The 14,565-nt window shown below is 36.9% G+C and overlaps 1 protein-coding gene across 8 annotated transcripts in view; it reads left to right on the top strand.

Moving 5' to 3' along the window:
- UNKL (unk like zinc finger) overlaps positions 1–14,565 on the top strand; it is a 51,825-nt gene that overhangs the window by 381 nt on the left and 36,879 nt on the right. For 4 of the 8 annotated variants that reach the window (XM_061349062.1, XM_061349061.1, XM_061349059.1 and 1 more), the window contains exons 2-6: positions 1,562–1,771; positions 7,587–7,763; positions 10,282–10,415; positions 12,074–12,209; positions 12,953–13,070. In XM_061349062.1, the coding sequence (XP_061205046.1) occupies positions 1,562–1,771; positions 7,587–7,763; positions 10,282–10,415; positions 12,074–12,209; positions 12,953–13,070 (775 nt within the window). Of the gene's footprint in view, positions 1–1,561; positions 1,772–5,752; positions 5,956–7,586; positions 7,764–8,465; positions 8,530–10,281; positions 10,416–12,073; positions 12,210–12,950; positions 13,071–14,565 lie in introns of those variants that run through there. The other 4 variants (XM_061349064.1, XM_061349063.1, XM_061349066.1 and 1 more) reach the window with 4 other exon arrangements.

The following is a 14,565-nucleotide window of genomic DNA, read 5'->3' as shown; positions in this document are numbered from 1 at the left end:
CTCCCACGGTCGTGCCTCTCTGGGCTGCACGGTGTGCGCCGGTATCCCGGGCCCTGCAGCACCCTTTCGCGCTCCGAGACCGCTCTCTCCAGGCTGTAACAGCAGCCTTCCCTCTTCTGAGCGTTTTGCAGCCAGCCTCAGCTCGAGTCCTTGGAGTGTTTCCGTGATTTTTGGCAGACCTTCCCTTACTGAAAGACAGTTCCCGTGTGCTTGCCATCTCTACAAACCTGCCTGTTTTCTTGTATGGTCTATAAAGTCCCTGCAGCCCGCTGGCGTTATTGACAGCCTATCTCGTGTGGGAGCAGGTGCTCCCCACACATGCAGAATGACTTATCACATACATATAATCCCATCTCTCTTAACTTCACTTCTTCAATGTCACATTTCTAGCATGCTCAGAAAGACTGTAGGAATGAGGCCATTTACTCAGATACTGCTACAGCCCTTAAAGTACAAATAATCTGTTCTAGTGTGGGGTGGTTTTGTTTGGTTTTCCCTTCCCCACAGTCCTGGGTAGTTTGAAAATTCTTGTCTCAACTTAAAGGTATGCTTCGTCATTTTGTGTTATGGTACCCCCCTTGTGCCAATTTAAGCACCTGGGAAAGAAAAGATGCCCAATTCCTCTTTCTGATCCTTTCTTTGTGTGATATCTTAAGTTGTTTTAGAGACATCTTGGACTTCTAAGGTTCTTCTGCAAAGTCCCCATATACTCTTTCCTCTGCAAATACTGCATAACTTTAGCAAAGTAATGAACTTGCTAAGTTGGCTAATAGACATATAAACTGAGGCAGGAAGAAGTGCTGTCTTACGTTCTTTGAGAATTGCCACAGTAGTGCCCAGTCTGGCATGATCTTGATATCCTGTGGAAAGAAGTATTGGACTTTCTATCTAGCTTTTGTGCCCTGCTTGCTAAAGAAGGACTGTCTTACTAACACCTAAGTAACCTCCAAAGATCGCAGACTGTCTCAACAGAAACATAATAGTTGCTAAAGTAAGCTTGATGAAGCTCTCTCATAGTCCTGGTAACTTTCATAAAGCTCTTTTAACCCGTAAGCTTTTTATACAGTGTGTTCATATTCTCTGAGTGTTGTGATTAAAGACTAGTTTAAATTAGATGTGGGTTGTTAAGGTAAAATAGCCTTTGTAGGACTACCTGGTATGGTAGCAAGCAATGTGAATGCTTATTCTAGTAACTTGTTTGATTTATAATCTCTTTGGTCGTTCCTTTGTACAATATTCTAAATGTTGTTCTTTTTAAACTAATGTGTTTAATTGATTTTAGCTTAGTTACAATATAGTATAATTTACCTGGTGTTCCATTGTATTTTATTAGTAATACGTTTATCAAAATAATGAAAGTCACTTGTATGTAACAGCTAAACAGTGCATTGTGCTTAGAACTAAAACTGTATGCAGGTACATTTGTAGAATTTTTCATGGGCTACGTGCACTGAATTGTTAAGTGACTTATTAATACTGTAAAAATGTGCCTCCAACAAGATAAATTTGTAAAAATGTGCCTCCAACAAGATAAACTTGTAACACAGTTGAATTTTTTTAGGTATCTAAAGGAATTTAGGACAGAGCAGTGCCCCCTATTTTTGCAGCACAAGTGTACCCAGCACAGACCATTTACCTGTTTTCATTGGCATTCCCTAAATCAGCGTCGTCGTAGACCTGTACGAAGGCGTGATGGGACTTTTAACTACAGTCCAGATGTTTATTGTACAAAATATGATGAGACTACAGGAATCTGCCCAGATGGAGATGAGTAAGTGATTTCTTTCAGTCCTAGGTGTTTATAGTATTATCAATGATATTAAGGAAAAATGATAGTTTTTACTTAGCAGAAGTGATTGATAGAATCCTGCTGCAATTTATTTGGAAACAGATTTCAATAAGTGATTTGTTAATTTTTGGTACATACATTTCTATATAAGCATGTATTCTTGAGGCTATTGTAGAGTTAGAACTATGATTTTGCGTTGCAGTGCTCTTTAAAGCATAACGCAAGAAAATGGTTTCTGTTAGTATTGTTCCTGTACATTTGTCCCAGTATTGTTGCTGATCCTTTTTTACTTTTCCAGTTGTGCTTTCTTATTCTCCTGGCAGCTTTAAAATTGACACCTAGGTGCCAGCCATACTGTGTAGGGCTGGCTCCAAGATTTTAAACCTGCCTAAGTTTTATGAAGGTTGATGGGTAGTAAAGGAGAATGACTGTTCCATGATGCTTCCAGTGAGAAAAGGCAAAGGAAGTAATTTACTGTTAGCTGTCCTGCTAGGCCGTTAGTGTTTGCATTTCCATGGACATACATCTCTTCTAGAGAAAGGCTACAGGGGCCTGCAGTGAATCTGGGGAGGGGTAGAAGCTTCGTGGAGATGAGAATGAGCAAATAGTACAATATGGCAGGCAGGCATACATAGAGGAGCTGGGCACATTGTGGTTGTATGTCAGAAGAGCTACCTTCATCTGCAGTGGTGGAAGCAATGAAGGACTTCTGACAAAAAGAAAAGAACGAAAGGCAGGAAAGCAACTTTAAATCTGTAGTTTTGCTGAGCAGCTGTTCTAAAAAATGTAAGATTAATTATTTTGGTTACTGGGGTGTATAGTGGCACTTGTCACAGATCAGCTATCTGTTGTGTTGTATGCTGTAGTCACAGAAGGAAAAGGTGGATTTTTCCCAGAGGCTTTACAAACTAAACAACAGAGATAAGAGAAGGGGAAACAACAGGAACGCCCTAGGCAGCTTGAAAATACTGAGTTCCATGCCTAAGCAGTAGAAAGAGAAGAAAATGTCTCTGAAGTATGATGTAAAAGAGAACAATTAATTACCTTTTCAGGCATTTGTACAGCATTCCTGCCAATCCTAGGGATTGTAGACATAAGACAATATTGAAGTTGGAAGGTACGCTGCAGGGAGGGATTGAGAGGAAAGTGTGAATATAATTGAATTCCCATAAATGAAGGAGAATAATGTTTCAAGGGGAAAAAAATGAGTAAGAGCAGACAGCAAATTAAGAAAACAAAGATAGATGTGAGTAGACAAAATGAAATGTTTTCTTTGGCTCAGTTATAAGGTGAGATTAGTGAAGACATTTGTGAGGGAAGTTTCAGAACTGTGGAGGCCTTATTTTAGATCTAATCCTGAGAACTGCTGGCTAGAAATCACAGCTAGCTATTGTAAGTTGGTAACTGAAATTAAGTCAGAAGAGAAAAAGAATACATGGCAAATGGTTGGGAAAAGCAAGAGAAGTCAAGGGTAACTTGCTTAAAGATAGACAATACCACAGCATATCTCAAGTGGCAGGAGAAAAAAATGGAGGAAAGCACCTACATTTCTGAGGACATGCTTACGGTGTTGTAGTATTCCTGTTTCAGAACTTTGCAAAAGAGTATGTTTTGACACTGTTTTGTTGTCTGCCTAAAATTTAGCTTTTTACTTGGAGCAACTTCAAATTCTTATAGAAATAGGTTATAAGCAGTAGTGCCAAGACAACTTTGTTTTAAGCTGTCTGTGACAACCAACATGTTGGTACTTTTTTGCCTTTTTTCTATGTCTCTGGCTGTTCTGCTCATCTGAATGCATGGTTAGGTTAATGCAGTTCCTGAGTTGACAGAGAACTAGCAAGAAAGGTACAGTGATGACACCCATAATTGTTCTCAGGAACACATTTTCAGGACAGTTACAGTAGAAATTGTTGGTTTACCCAGGCTTGGCTAAGGTATTTGTTTCCAATTTTCAGTTTGTACTGAAAGAAAGCCCAAAATTTTAAAGCTGTTTAGAAAAGGGCTTTTCTAAGGATAGCAGATTAAAACAATCTGTTCTGAGAAAAGGGCCTGTGAGAAAGGCTCAAATACTCACAGAGTTAAAGGTGTGCATTTTTAACAGTGACAAGTGTCCCTCTCAATTTAACATCTGAGAATAGAAGTGGGACTTTTTTCTTTTTTTTAAATCTGGTGTAGTTTTCAACCACTGTCAACTGATGTCAGATCCAAAATAACTTCTGTTTTAGAATATGTGTCTGTAACGTTAGACTGCTGTAAGAGTGAATGAATTACAGAAGAGCACTTCAAGTAATCATAGGAAAAAATGTCAGTCCCTCAATGTTTAACAGAGTTAGAACTATGTAGTTGTTTTCATACACTTCTAGCATTACCTTTTAAACTGAAACAGTTCTGTTCTTAAAGGATATCTTGGGAATGTTTATGATTTGAATTAAGAATGCGAAAAGGAAATAATACTTTTCAGTAATCAGTTAACCTTTTAAGCTTTTTGTGAATGTACTGTTTCATAGTGTTACATCTACTTTGAATATTGAGAGATCTGGATGGAGAAAACAAAGCTGATTTTGGTAGTTAAATGTTGTGTGTAGACTTTAATAGAACTTAAAAATGCAGAGTGATGTTCTTTACTAATTCATGATTACCTTAGAAGTAAAGCATCAGTATAGTTATTTTAAGCTGGGAGATGGCTGTAGAGATATGGGCGTTGAAATAAGTTTCTTATTCTACCTGGGAACAGTTGAACAACTTTTTTTTTGCTTTATTTTGTTTTGTAATAAAAACTTTGCTATTAAAGAATAAGTGATACCTGAATAACCTTAGTACAGAACTAAGGTACATAAGACAAATTTATCAGTAATCCATGTAATCCATCAATAATTAAAATCAGTAATTTTAAATCAAAATACTAGTCTTGTTTAAAGCTATGTATTGCGATGGTTTATGCTCCATTAAAATATCTTGTTAATAAAGTGAAGGTAAGATCTAACATCACTCTAGTTCATTAAAGGTTGAATAGGACATCCATTCTGTGGATATTTCAGTGCCTTGGCTTAGTTTGATACTAGGTGTGGATAAGTACTATCTACCATCTAAAGCTGCTTTTATTAGGGGTCTTTGCCCTTCTAATCCTACCATAAGCTACAGCTGATCAAGATATCTGTGGTTAATTGCATATGTATTATTGTGGTATCATATGAATAACACATTTTTATGTAAAATGTGCACATGCAAAATTGTTGCCATTGGTTGTGCTCTTTGAAGCTTGCACACTGTTCTAGTCCCCCTGAGTCACCTTTAGAACTAGTCCTCATCTAGTTCTTTACAAGTCTTAGACAAAATTCAGACAAAATAACTGTTCCACCGGGTAGTCTCATTCAAGCATTCTGTTGCATTTCTTTCCCAGCTTGTCTCTGGAATCCGTGTTGTCTTGTGGGAAGAACTGTGACCTGAGCATTTCTCCTTCTCTTGCATTGCATACAAGTTGTGCCTATCTTGTTTGACAGCTGTGCCTATATTCATAGGATCACAGACTGGTTTGGGTTGGAAAGGACCTTCAGATCATCTAGTTCCAGCCCTGCTGCCATGGGCAGGGACACCTCACACTAGACCATGGTGCCCAAGGCTCTGTCCAATGTGACCTTGAATATTGCCAGGGATGGAGCATATCCCACTTCTTTGGGCAACCTGTGCCAGCGCCTCAGCACCCTCACAGTAAAGAACTTCTTCCTTATACCTAATCTGAACTTTCCCTGTTTAAACCCATTCCCTCATGGCCTTTCGCTACAGTCCCTGATGAGGAGTACCTCGCCAGCATCCTTGTAGGAAGGCTGCTCTGAGGTCTCCACTCTCTTTCTCTCTCATTTAAAATAATAGAAGGCTTTCTCTTTTTATTATTATTATTTTTTAGTGGAGTCCTTCCCTGATAAGGCAATTTCAGTAGGGAATATCTGCAGATATTTAAGCAGAAATGTTTGCTCTCTCGTAAGGAATCATGGACTTAGAGACAAGCAATGAGATGTAAACACCTTTACGCTTCTTATATGGAAGTTAAGACATTTAATTCTTGTTTCCAACAGGAACTAGCATACTTCAGTAGACAAAAAATGGAGGCATGAACATTATGCATGAGAATATGACAGAGTATTCTCACCTTTGTGAAGTGTGCAGATGTGAGTGGAACACCAGAGTTTGTAATGAACAGTCTGAGGGGAAAATGGAAACATTTGGCCCCTGCAATGATTCTGGACAGTTAGCAATAATAAAAATGTAGTCTCAGTTGCATTTCCTTTTGTTTAGAGCTCTGTACAGGACTGGCACTGGCAAAAATATCTGATTGACTCTTGTGGGTTTTCTCATTTTCCGGTATCAGTGGCAGTTCTAGCAGAGCAGGAGGTCTGCATCAGTGCTATTCACACATAATAACCAATTTCTCACAAAGTTCAGCTGAGACAGTGTAATGGATGCAACAAAGATTGCATCGTGACTGTCTTTTCATGGGGAGCCAAGAAGAGTGAAAGAATTACTTTCAAATCCTGAGTGTGGACTATGCTTCATGTTACACTGACAAAATGAGATGTAGCACTGAATTTGGTATGCGTAGTCTTCCCACTAATTAATTCGTTGGGATTTAAAGAGATAGTTACAAATCACTAGCTGAAGCCCATTATCTTAACGGAATGCTGGTCTTAAATTTCTACAAGGAAGCATCTTGACTCTCAGAAATCATAAATGGTATAAATTCCTGGAAGTCAGCAGAAGCTGCAGATGTTTAGCACAGCAGGAAAAATGTATGATGTTGATGTAACTATACAAATACCAGACTTGTAAATGTCTGCAAATGATTGCATTTGCTTAGTTTCCAAGTAATGTTTTTTAGAATACGGTAAATAAAGCTTAATCCAGCATAAATTCTTGTGGGTGTTTAAGTCTACTTAGTTCTTCACTATTCTCCCTCCAAAGTAAAATATTTCTGTGAGACTTTTCATTTCTTGTTCTGTATCACTCTGGTTTTTTTTTTGGTGCAGTTTCTTTTTACTTTGGGATGGGGGAAAGTTTTAGAAATTACTGATTTTTCAAAACCAGCAGAGACCAAAATTAATTACACTGAAATAAACTTGGAGGGAGCAGACATCCCTTTGCATATATTTTTGTGAGGTTTTTAAAGTTTGTTTACTGTTGGTAGTTGCAGTTATAATCCATATATGATGCTAACCATTTTAAAGTATAGACTCTAACTCACATAACTGTGTCTGAAAAATGTTTAGTATATGTGCAAAGATGTATTGCTGATGTAAAAATTGTTCTCTTCTTTTAATAGATGAGTCATTGTAGATTTCCTTAAAATTGTTCAATAAGTCTCATGTCTGAAAAAAGCAGGCAGGGAAAAAAACCCACCATGCTTCAAGTACTCCTTGGTTTTAGATGATGATAACGTTAAAAAAACCAAGACCATCTTCTACCTCCTACTGCAGAAATTATTTGAGCTTGTAGCAGTATGGAAAATGTCATTCCTTAGCTCAGATGATGTTACAGGGGTGTTTACTAGACATAGTAAACATAGACTAGCGTCTTTATGAGCTGGCCTTCTTTAAATTCTTATAACATTAGCAGAAACTAAGAAATAAATATTAATGTTTTTAATTTTGAAGCTGATCTGTGATGGTGCTATGTTTGGGGCAATTTTTGTTTGAAGAATACTGCAAAGTTACTTGTTATAAGTTAATAAGAGGTACAGCGTAATTCAGAATTAAATAATAAAACTCAAAATCAATGCTCTAACTTTCCTCTTTCTCTTATGTAGTTGCCCATACCTTCATCGGACAACAGGCGACACAGAAAGGAAGTACCATCTCCGATATTACAAGACTGGAACATGCATTCATGAAACAGATGCCCGGGGTCCCTGTGCAAAGAATGGAATTCACTGTGCATTTGCTCATGGGGCACATGACCTTAGACCACCAGTATATGATATAAGGTAGTCTTGTTTCAAATTATTCAGCCTAATTAGCAGGAAATAGCATGTCTATAATATCACCACATACCAGAAAATGCAGTATGCTTTGCATGGAAAATATACTTGCTTCTGTAACTGTAAACATAAAGATACAATTCACTGAATCATAATAGCAGATAGAAGCACGCTGAGAAATATAAATACTGATTTTCTGTAACTTTCATTTTCAAGAACCATATGTGGTAAGCTTATGACTCATAAAAGACCAGATGCTCTACCTTTTGTCATTTATGCCTTGTAAATTTGCATGTGGTTTTTACATTCAGAAATTTATGATTTTGTAAAGCCATCTTTCAGGTTCTCAGCTTGTGTGTCATTTTCCCTACTGATGTTCTGTTTTGGTTTTTTGTTTAGTTATGTTGTATTTTTTCGTGTAGAAGATAATCAGTATTATTTTCTACCTCTCTAATTTGTAGTCAAGTAGGTATGAGTTTTAGCTCTGGCCAGAGGTGGGAGATAAGCATGCTGTTGGGAGGTATTATAAATGGGTGGAGGCAGAGCTCTTGCTACAAAAAGTGGTCTGTTTATACTCAGTAAGAAAGGATTCCAATTCCTAGAGAGCTTTGAAGCCTTGGAGGTCACAAGTGTCTCTTATCGGGCACTGGAAGAACATTCTGGGGAAGTATCACTATACGCTTGCCCTATTCTTATACTCTTCCCTAGGAATCTGCTATTGGCCACTGTTGGAGACAGTATTCCAGGCTAGATGAACCTTTGATCTGAGCTGGTATGGCTGCTGTCTTACATTCTTAACTTTGTTATCCCTTATTCTCAACATTCTGTTGGGAGATAACTCTCCCTTCACAATAATTTTAGTAAAATCACTGCTTTTTCATAATTATAAAGTCATATTTTGCCACAGAATTCACTGCTGCATTGCCTGGTCACATACTGTTTAGTTTTATATAGCTTTTCTTTCCAGAAGACTTTCTTCAGTTAGCTAGCTGATGCTTCTTCTGCAAGATGTCTGTATATTTTCTCCTTTTTAGCTTCCCTCATTTAGCATATGCAGCATGAGGCGATGTCTGAATAAAGAATGCTTAACATCTTTGTAATCTTTTGTACTGAGTTAGAATAAGGAGCCAATGTATGGCAAGACTGAAACCAAGCTCTGTTCTCTAAATGTCTTTTAATGTATTATTTGATTGGTTACTGGTGATTGGTTATGTACAGAGCATCAGGAGGAGCAGAAGACACTTGTGGTAGGAGTCTACGTTTGACAGCTTGAACCTACAAATAGGCTGCCTCAAACTTCTTTGATGTTTGTGAAAAACGGTCATATGCTGTTGCTTCTGATGTCAGGCTTCCAGCATTCATAAGAACATCCAAACAGGTCTTTTTCTTTGGTGGTCTTTTTGCACTATGGTGGGCACAGATACTAGGGTTTCTTCATTTTAAGTAAAGAGCAGAGGAATAATAGTCAAATCACTGATGCACACGTTAAATTTATTCCCCTTAATAGCCTTGTTCTTCCATATATCCAGCTTAAAGAAAAGCACTCTCTAAGAACTGGTTTCCTTCTCGTTGCCTGCACCTTTTCTGAATCTGTAAAGGAATATTTTGACTGCTTTAGAGGTTTTAGACTTGGCTTTGGGTCTGTCTTGTTTTCTTTCCCTTTGAATTTTTCTTTTTTGAGATACGTGGAGTTCTTGAAATAATATGTGAATTATTTATAAACCACAACCTTTCAAACTGCTCTTCAGAGATCCTGAGTAGGAGTATTTTGGTACAGGAGGCAAGCTGCTTGATTATTTGTATCTCAAGAAAGAAGTGCCAATTGACAGTAGAGGCCTTTGATTCTCATAGAGCGGAGAATATACTCTCATATTGTAGGTCCACCTCTGGTATTTGATTTCTCATCTAGTTCCTTTGTTGCTTGTAAGTCTGCCAAATATAATTATGCTGTAGTATTTTTTTTACTCTTTATAATCTTATATAGTGGTTTGGTATTGTTGAATCTCTGTACAGCTTAATTTTACTAAAATGGTGTAATAGAATTGTCTTCAGGAATAACTTTTCTAAGGCAGAGCATCTTATGGTATTTAATTCTTTCTCCTAGAGTTCTTCTGTATTTCTCATCACCTTTATTGTCCTTTCTATATCTTTTTTCATTCTACCATGTCCTTTGTGGCAGTGAAATATCAAAAAATAATAGCGTATTTGAAATGTCAGCACACCAGCATGCAGAGGTACAGATGGGCATTGCTGATACAAACATTGTCTGTGTTATATAATGCCACCATTCCTTCATGTGTTCTTTTTGATTTGTATGACATAGTAATTCCTTACACTTGTTTACCAGCTTCAGTGCAAGTCATGGTATGAAATACAGTCATTTTTTTAAACTTAGGCTTGTTAAGAGCTGGATCAAGTGTTAGAATTCTGGTAGATTTGGACAGGTTTATACCTGCAGCAAATAGGGTTACTTCAGCTATACATGTACAGTTCAGCAGTGTTATTTTCTTTTCCCCCATTCCAGAGAACTTCAGGCACAGGAAACCTTACAGAATGGACAGCTAGGATGTGGTGAAGGCCTTCCAGATCTGCAGCCAGGAAATTTAACAAGCCAGGCAATGATTGAGAAGATCCTTAGTGAAGATCCAAGATGGCACGGTAACATTACAGTCTCCTTTCTCTGTTTCTTTTTTGGTGTTTGATCCAATTTGTTGATCCTGGATGTTTATCTGGGAGAAGGTCAAAAGTCTATTTTAACAGAGTAAAAATTGGTTTATACAAGTAATGCAGATATTTGTGAACAAGTCGTACTCTCTGCCACGTTTTATATTCAGATTGCATTTTGAAAATGTTTTGTTTTGAAAATGTTTAAAATATTTGGTCTAAAAGGGTCTTTGAAAATATGTAATAGGTCAGTTTATTCAGTACAAGTGCTGCTAGTCTTTGTCATTCTATTCAGTACAAGTGCTGCTAGTCTTTGTCATTCTGTTGTTCTTAAGAACAGTGTTTAAGAACATTGAAGTGTTAAAATCAGTAGGAGTTCTGGTTTGTGCTAAGTAGCATTAATGATTAGAATCTTGTTTTTTTGAGTCATTAATATACTAATTTATGGACCATATTCTTTGCTGAACTTGACTAACAGGAATAAAATAGAATATTAAACATGAAATAAGAACAAAGTTGGTTCTCATGTTCATGGTTTAGGCTTGCTTATTTTGTAGCCAGAGATCCCAGACTGGTTTGGGCTGGAAGGGACCTTAAAGCTCATCCAGTTCCAACACCCCTCTGCCACAGGCAGGGACCACTTTCCCTGGAGCAGATTGCTCCAAGCCCTGTCCAACCTGGCCTTGAACACTGCCAGGGATGGGGCAGCCACAGCTTCTCTGGGCACCCTGTGCCAGTGCCTCAGCACCCTCACACATGGTAATCTTTGCTTTGTGAATGTGCATCAGTAATGAAATTTTGAGAACATTTCTTTAGCTAGTTTTTAGAAAATTCTGCAAGAGTCTTGTAGTATTGTGCAGTTCATTTTTGAGAACATCAGGCTAAAATGCTGAATTAAAGATACATGACATTGACTACTTCTGTTTTGCCTACATCCATTTTCCCATCTTAGGAAGAAGTTAGATTGTATTGACATGATTTATTCCTCACAAACCCAGGCTTGCCAGTAGCTGAATTGTACCTTCTAATTTATTTATTTGCTCCATTGTTTCTGTGAATTTTTCTGTCTCTACACAGAACCTTGTTTGTCATTTCTTAGCTCCTCCTTCCTGGAACCAAAGGTGTAGAGACAGAGGCAAAGCCTCTTTTCCAAAGAGGCTTCGAATTTCTCCAGGAAGATTTTACTGGACAGCCTTAACATGCCTTAACATGAAAGCAGTTTTGGTGAAATAAGGACTGTCAACCCTAAACTTAAGAGAAACCTAGATATAAAATTGCATGAGCTTTTAGTCTTTGTCTTACTAAAATGAATAATTTATTTTCAAATGTTTGTTTTCAAAACGTTGAATGTATATAATTAGAATTCCTAGGTAGTTTCTCTACCAGTAGATTGCAGTGCATTATTTGTGTACTTTATTGTAATATTGGTATTGAATATAAAAGCAATGATAATTGCTTTGCATGTAAATGTGTTAGACTTTTATTAAAAACTGCAGAAGTCAGTCTGAGTTTATACAAGTGGAGCGGTCTATAATTTTACACCAAAAAACATAATTTTTTTACCAAAAGCAGCATGATACCCACGCTCACTAAAGACACTCTGAATGCAAAATTTAGCTGTTTATTTCTTTTAATTGTTGACCTGTTTACAGACACAAATTTTGTATTAGCTGGCTACAAGACAGAGCAGTGTACCAAGCCACCCAGACTCTGCCACCAGGGGTATGCATGTCCACACTATCACAGTAGTCGAGATAGAAGACGAAATCCCAGAAAATTCAAATACAGGTACATAAATACTTATTAACAATAGATTTGTTGATCAGTCAGACAGCTTTTCTTTAATGGACTGCTCAGATAGGTTCTTCTGTAATGCAATTGGGTGTTCCTAGTGGAATACAACCATGTCTTTCCCAATAGCTGTGCTAAATTTTTTTTGGGGGAAAAAAAGTGTCTGTTGAGAATGATCAGGCAGTTCTAAAGACAAAAACTATGAATCTGTAATGGAAATACCCTTCTTACTTGTGAAGAATGAAAGCAATTTCTGTACAAACTTGGAATCACTAACTCAGACCTTTGTAACAAAAAGATCGATTAAAATTTGTGTTGTTTTCTGATTTCGTCCTATAAATTTCTATTTCTGAGCAATATTTTTAAGAGCAAAATTTAATGCATTCTCTCTTTTTACCATTACATCACTCATCATTATATCGTTTTTCATAATTTTCTTACACTCTGGTTTCTTCATTGGTTTTGCTGTTTTGTTTTTTTTTGTGGAGCAGTACAAGGTTTAGAATTGATGGGCTTTGCTTGACAGTCTCAGGACTGTGAATAAATGTTGTTAGACAGAAGATAGATAGAATCCTAGTAGCTCAACTTTCTATCAAAGAATTTACAGAAAGTCAGAATGTTTCAGAATTTGTAACTTTGTAGGTCCCAGAATCTAAGGTGCTGAGATTTTAGTGGGAAATTCTTTGAGATTTCTGCTAAGAATTAGATGCAGACATGCTCTGGACATCACTTTTTTCTAGGCCCACTCCTTGCCCCAAAGTAAAACATGCAGATGAATGGGGTGAACCTTCAAGGTGTGAAAGTGGGGATAGCTGTCAATATTGTCATTCTCGTCCGGAGCAGCAGTTTCATCCTGAGGTAAGAACTACATCTCTGCTTATTTTTAGTGATTTAAAATTTATTATGGATTAGATTATCAATTAAGATATTATTTATGAAAAAACGTGTGACATGCATTCAAGACTTGAGTTGTCGAGGTATTTGCTTAAGCAAAACAAAATTTTCTAAGAAATAATTATTTGTACTGCTGTGGTTTTCACTGATGGTAAGGATTTTTATTTTATTGCTTATGAAAAAATAATTATTATTCTCTGGATTTGGGTTTATATGTGTTTTCTTTTTTACCTAACCTCTTGGATTAGTAGGGAAGTCAGAGTAGTAATAACTTGGGTCAAATTTCTGTTTTAAGTATAGTTAAAAAAGCTTTATTGCAAATGATTAAGAGAAACCTGAATAGATCAGGAGGATGTGGAAAGACCAGAAAATTCTCATAGTGGGTAAAGTAAGACACTCCAGAAAAACAATTTAAATCATTTTAGATTCTTCTGTAGGCAAAGTCTTTGTAAGTTTGTTGGATGCTTGAGTGTAGTAGTGAAATGCTTGGGAAGATAGCAGTGGTATGCAGTCTGCTGAGGTTTAATTCTTATTCAACACTATGCAGATGTTAAATGTGCCAGTTAATTGAAACAAATATGATACTGGAAAATACATGTTATGCTAGAAGCTGTCTGTACAACACTGGATGTCTGTTTTCATTTTGGCACCTTTGAATGGACATGAAGGATTCACAGCAGGATATAATTTCTTTCACTAGAAGGTTTAATACTTAGTAAGCTATAAGCAAAGACCATTCAATTGCTATTTTCTCTTCAAATTATGAAGACTGTTGAAGGCATTTCAGTATCATACTCTAAAAGGAATTCTTAGACTACTGACGCCAGGATTGTTGCAAGCTTCATATCATACATTTCCTATCATAAGTTGACCAGCTACATGGCACTAAAAAGGTGTCAGCTATCTCTACTCTTGAGATGCTGCTCCAGAATTTCACAGTCCTGATTACTGGGGATTTTACAGTTCAGATTTATTTCAGATCATCTAATTTCTTCTGCATCATATTCCAGCTTCTTTTTCTGTACTAAAGGTGTCTTTCTGCTTAGTATTGCACCATACTTTTATTTATGACAAAGCTGCAAATTAAAGAGCTAAAATAAGTCACAAGGCAGAGCCTTGAGTTCTGCTGTTAATTTTGTCAGCTGCTTTCCTCTTTCATACCATCCATCATCATCTCTCCATTAGTCAGTCTAACAGCAGATATATAACACTGTTAAGAACTATGTTCTTCATTATCTTAATTAATCTTACCACATCCTTTATTGAAGTCCTTATTAGAATGACCACATTTCCATTTTAGAGGACCTTTGATTTCTCAAAGTTATATGGTGAATCTATAATGATGTGCCTTTGCCAAATGCATTTATGTTTTTATCCCATTTTTTCTGTCTTTAATCTAAATGGCAACAGGTGGAATAATTAGTGGACATGCAGTGACCTAAATCAGCTATTTTTTCTC

Source organism: Neopsephotus bourkii, unplaced genomic scaffold (genome assembly GCF_033783945.1).
Source record: "Neopsephotus bourkii isolate Nb327-2 ecotype Australia unplaced genomic scaffold, CSIRO-AGI_Nbou_v1 NB_384, whole genome shotgun sequence".
NCBI lineage: Eukaryota > Metazoa > Chordata > Aves > Psittaciformes > Psittacidae > Neopsephotus > Neopsephotus bourkii.
The sequence above is the reverse complement of the archived record's forward strand: the minus strand, read 5'-3'. Positions and strand labels throughout refer to the sequence as shown.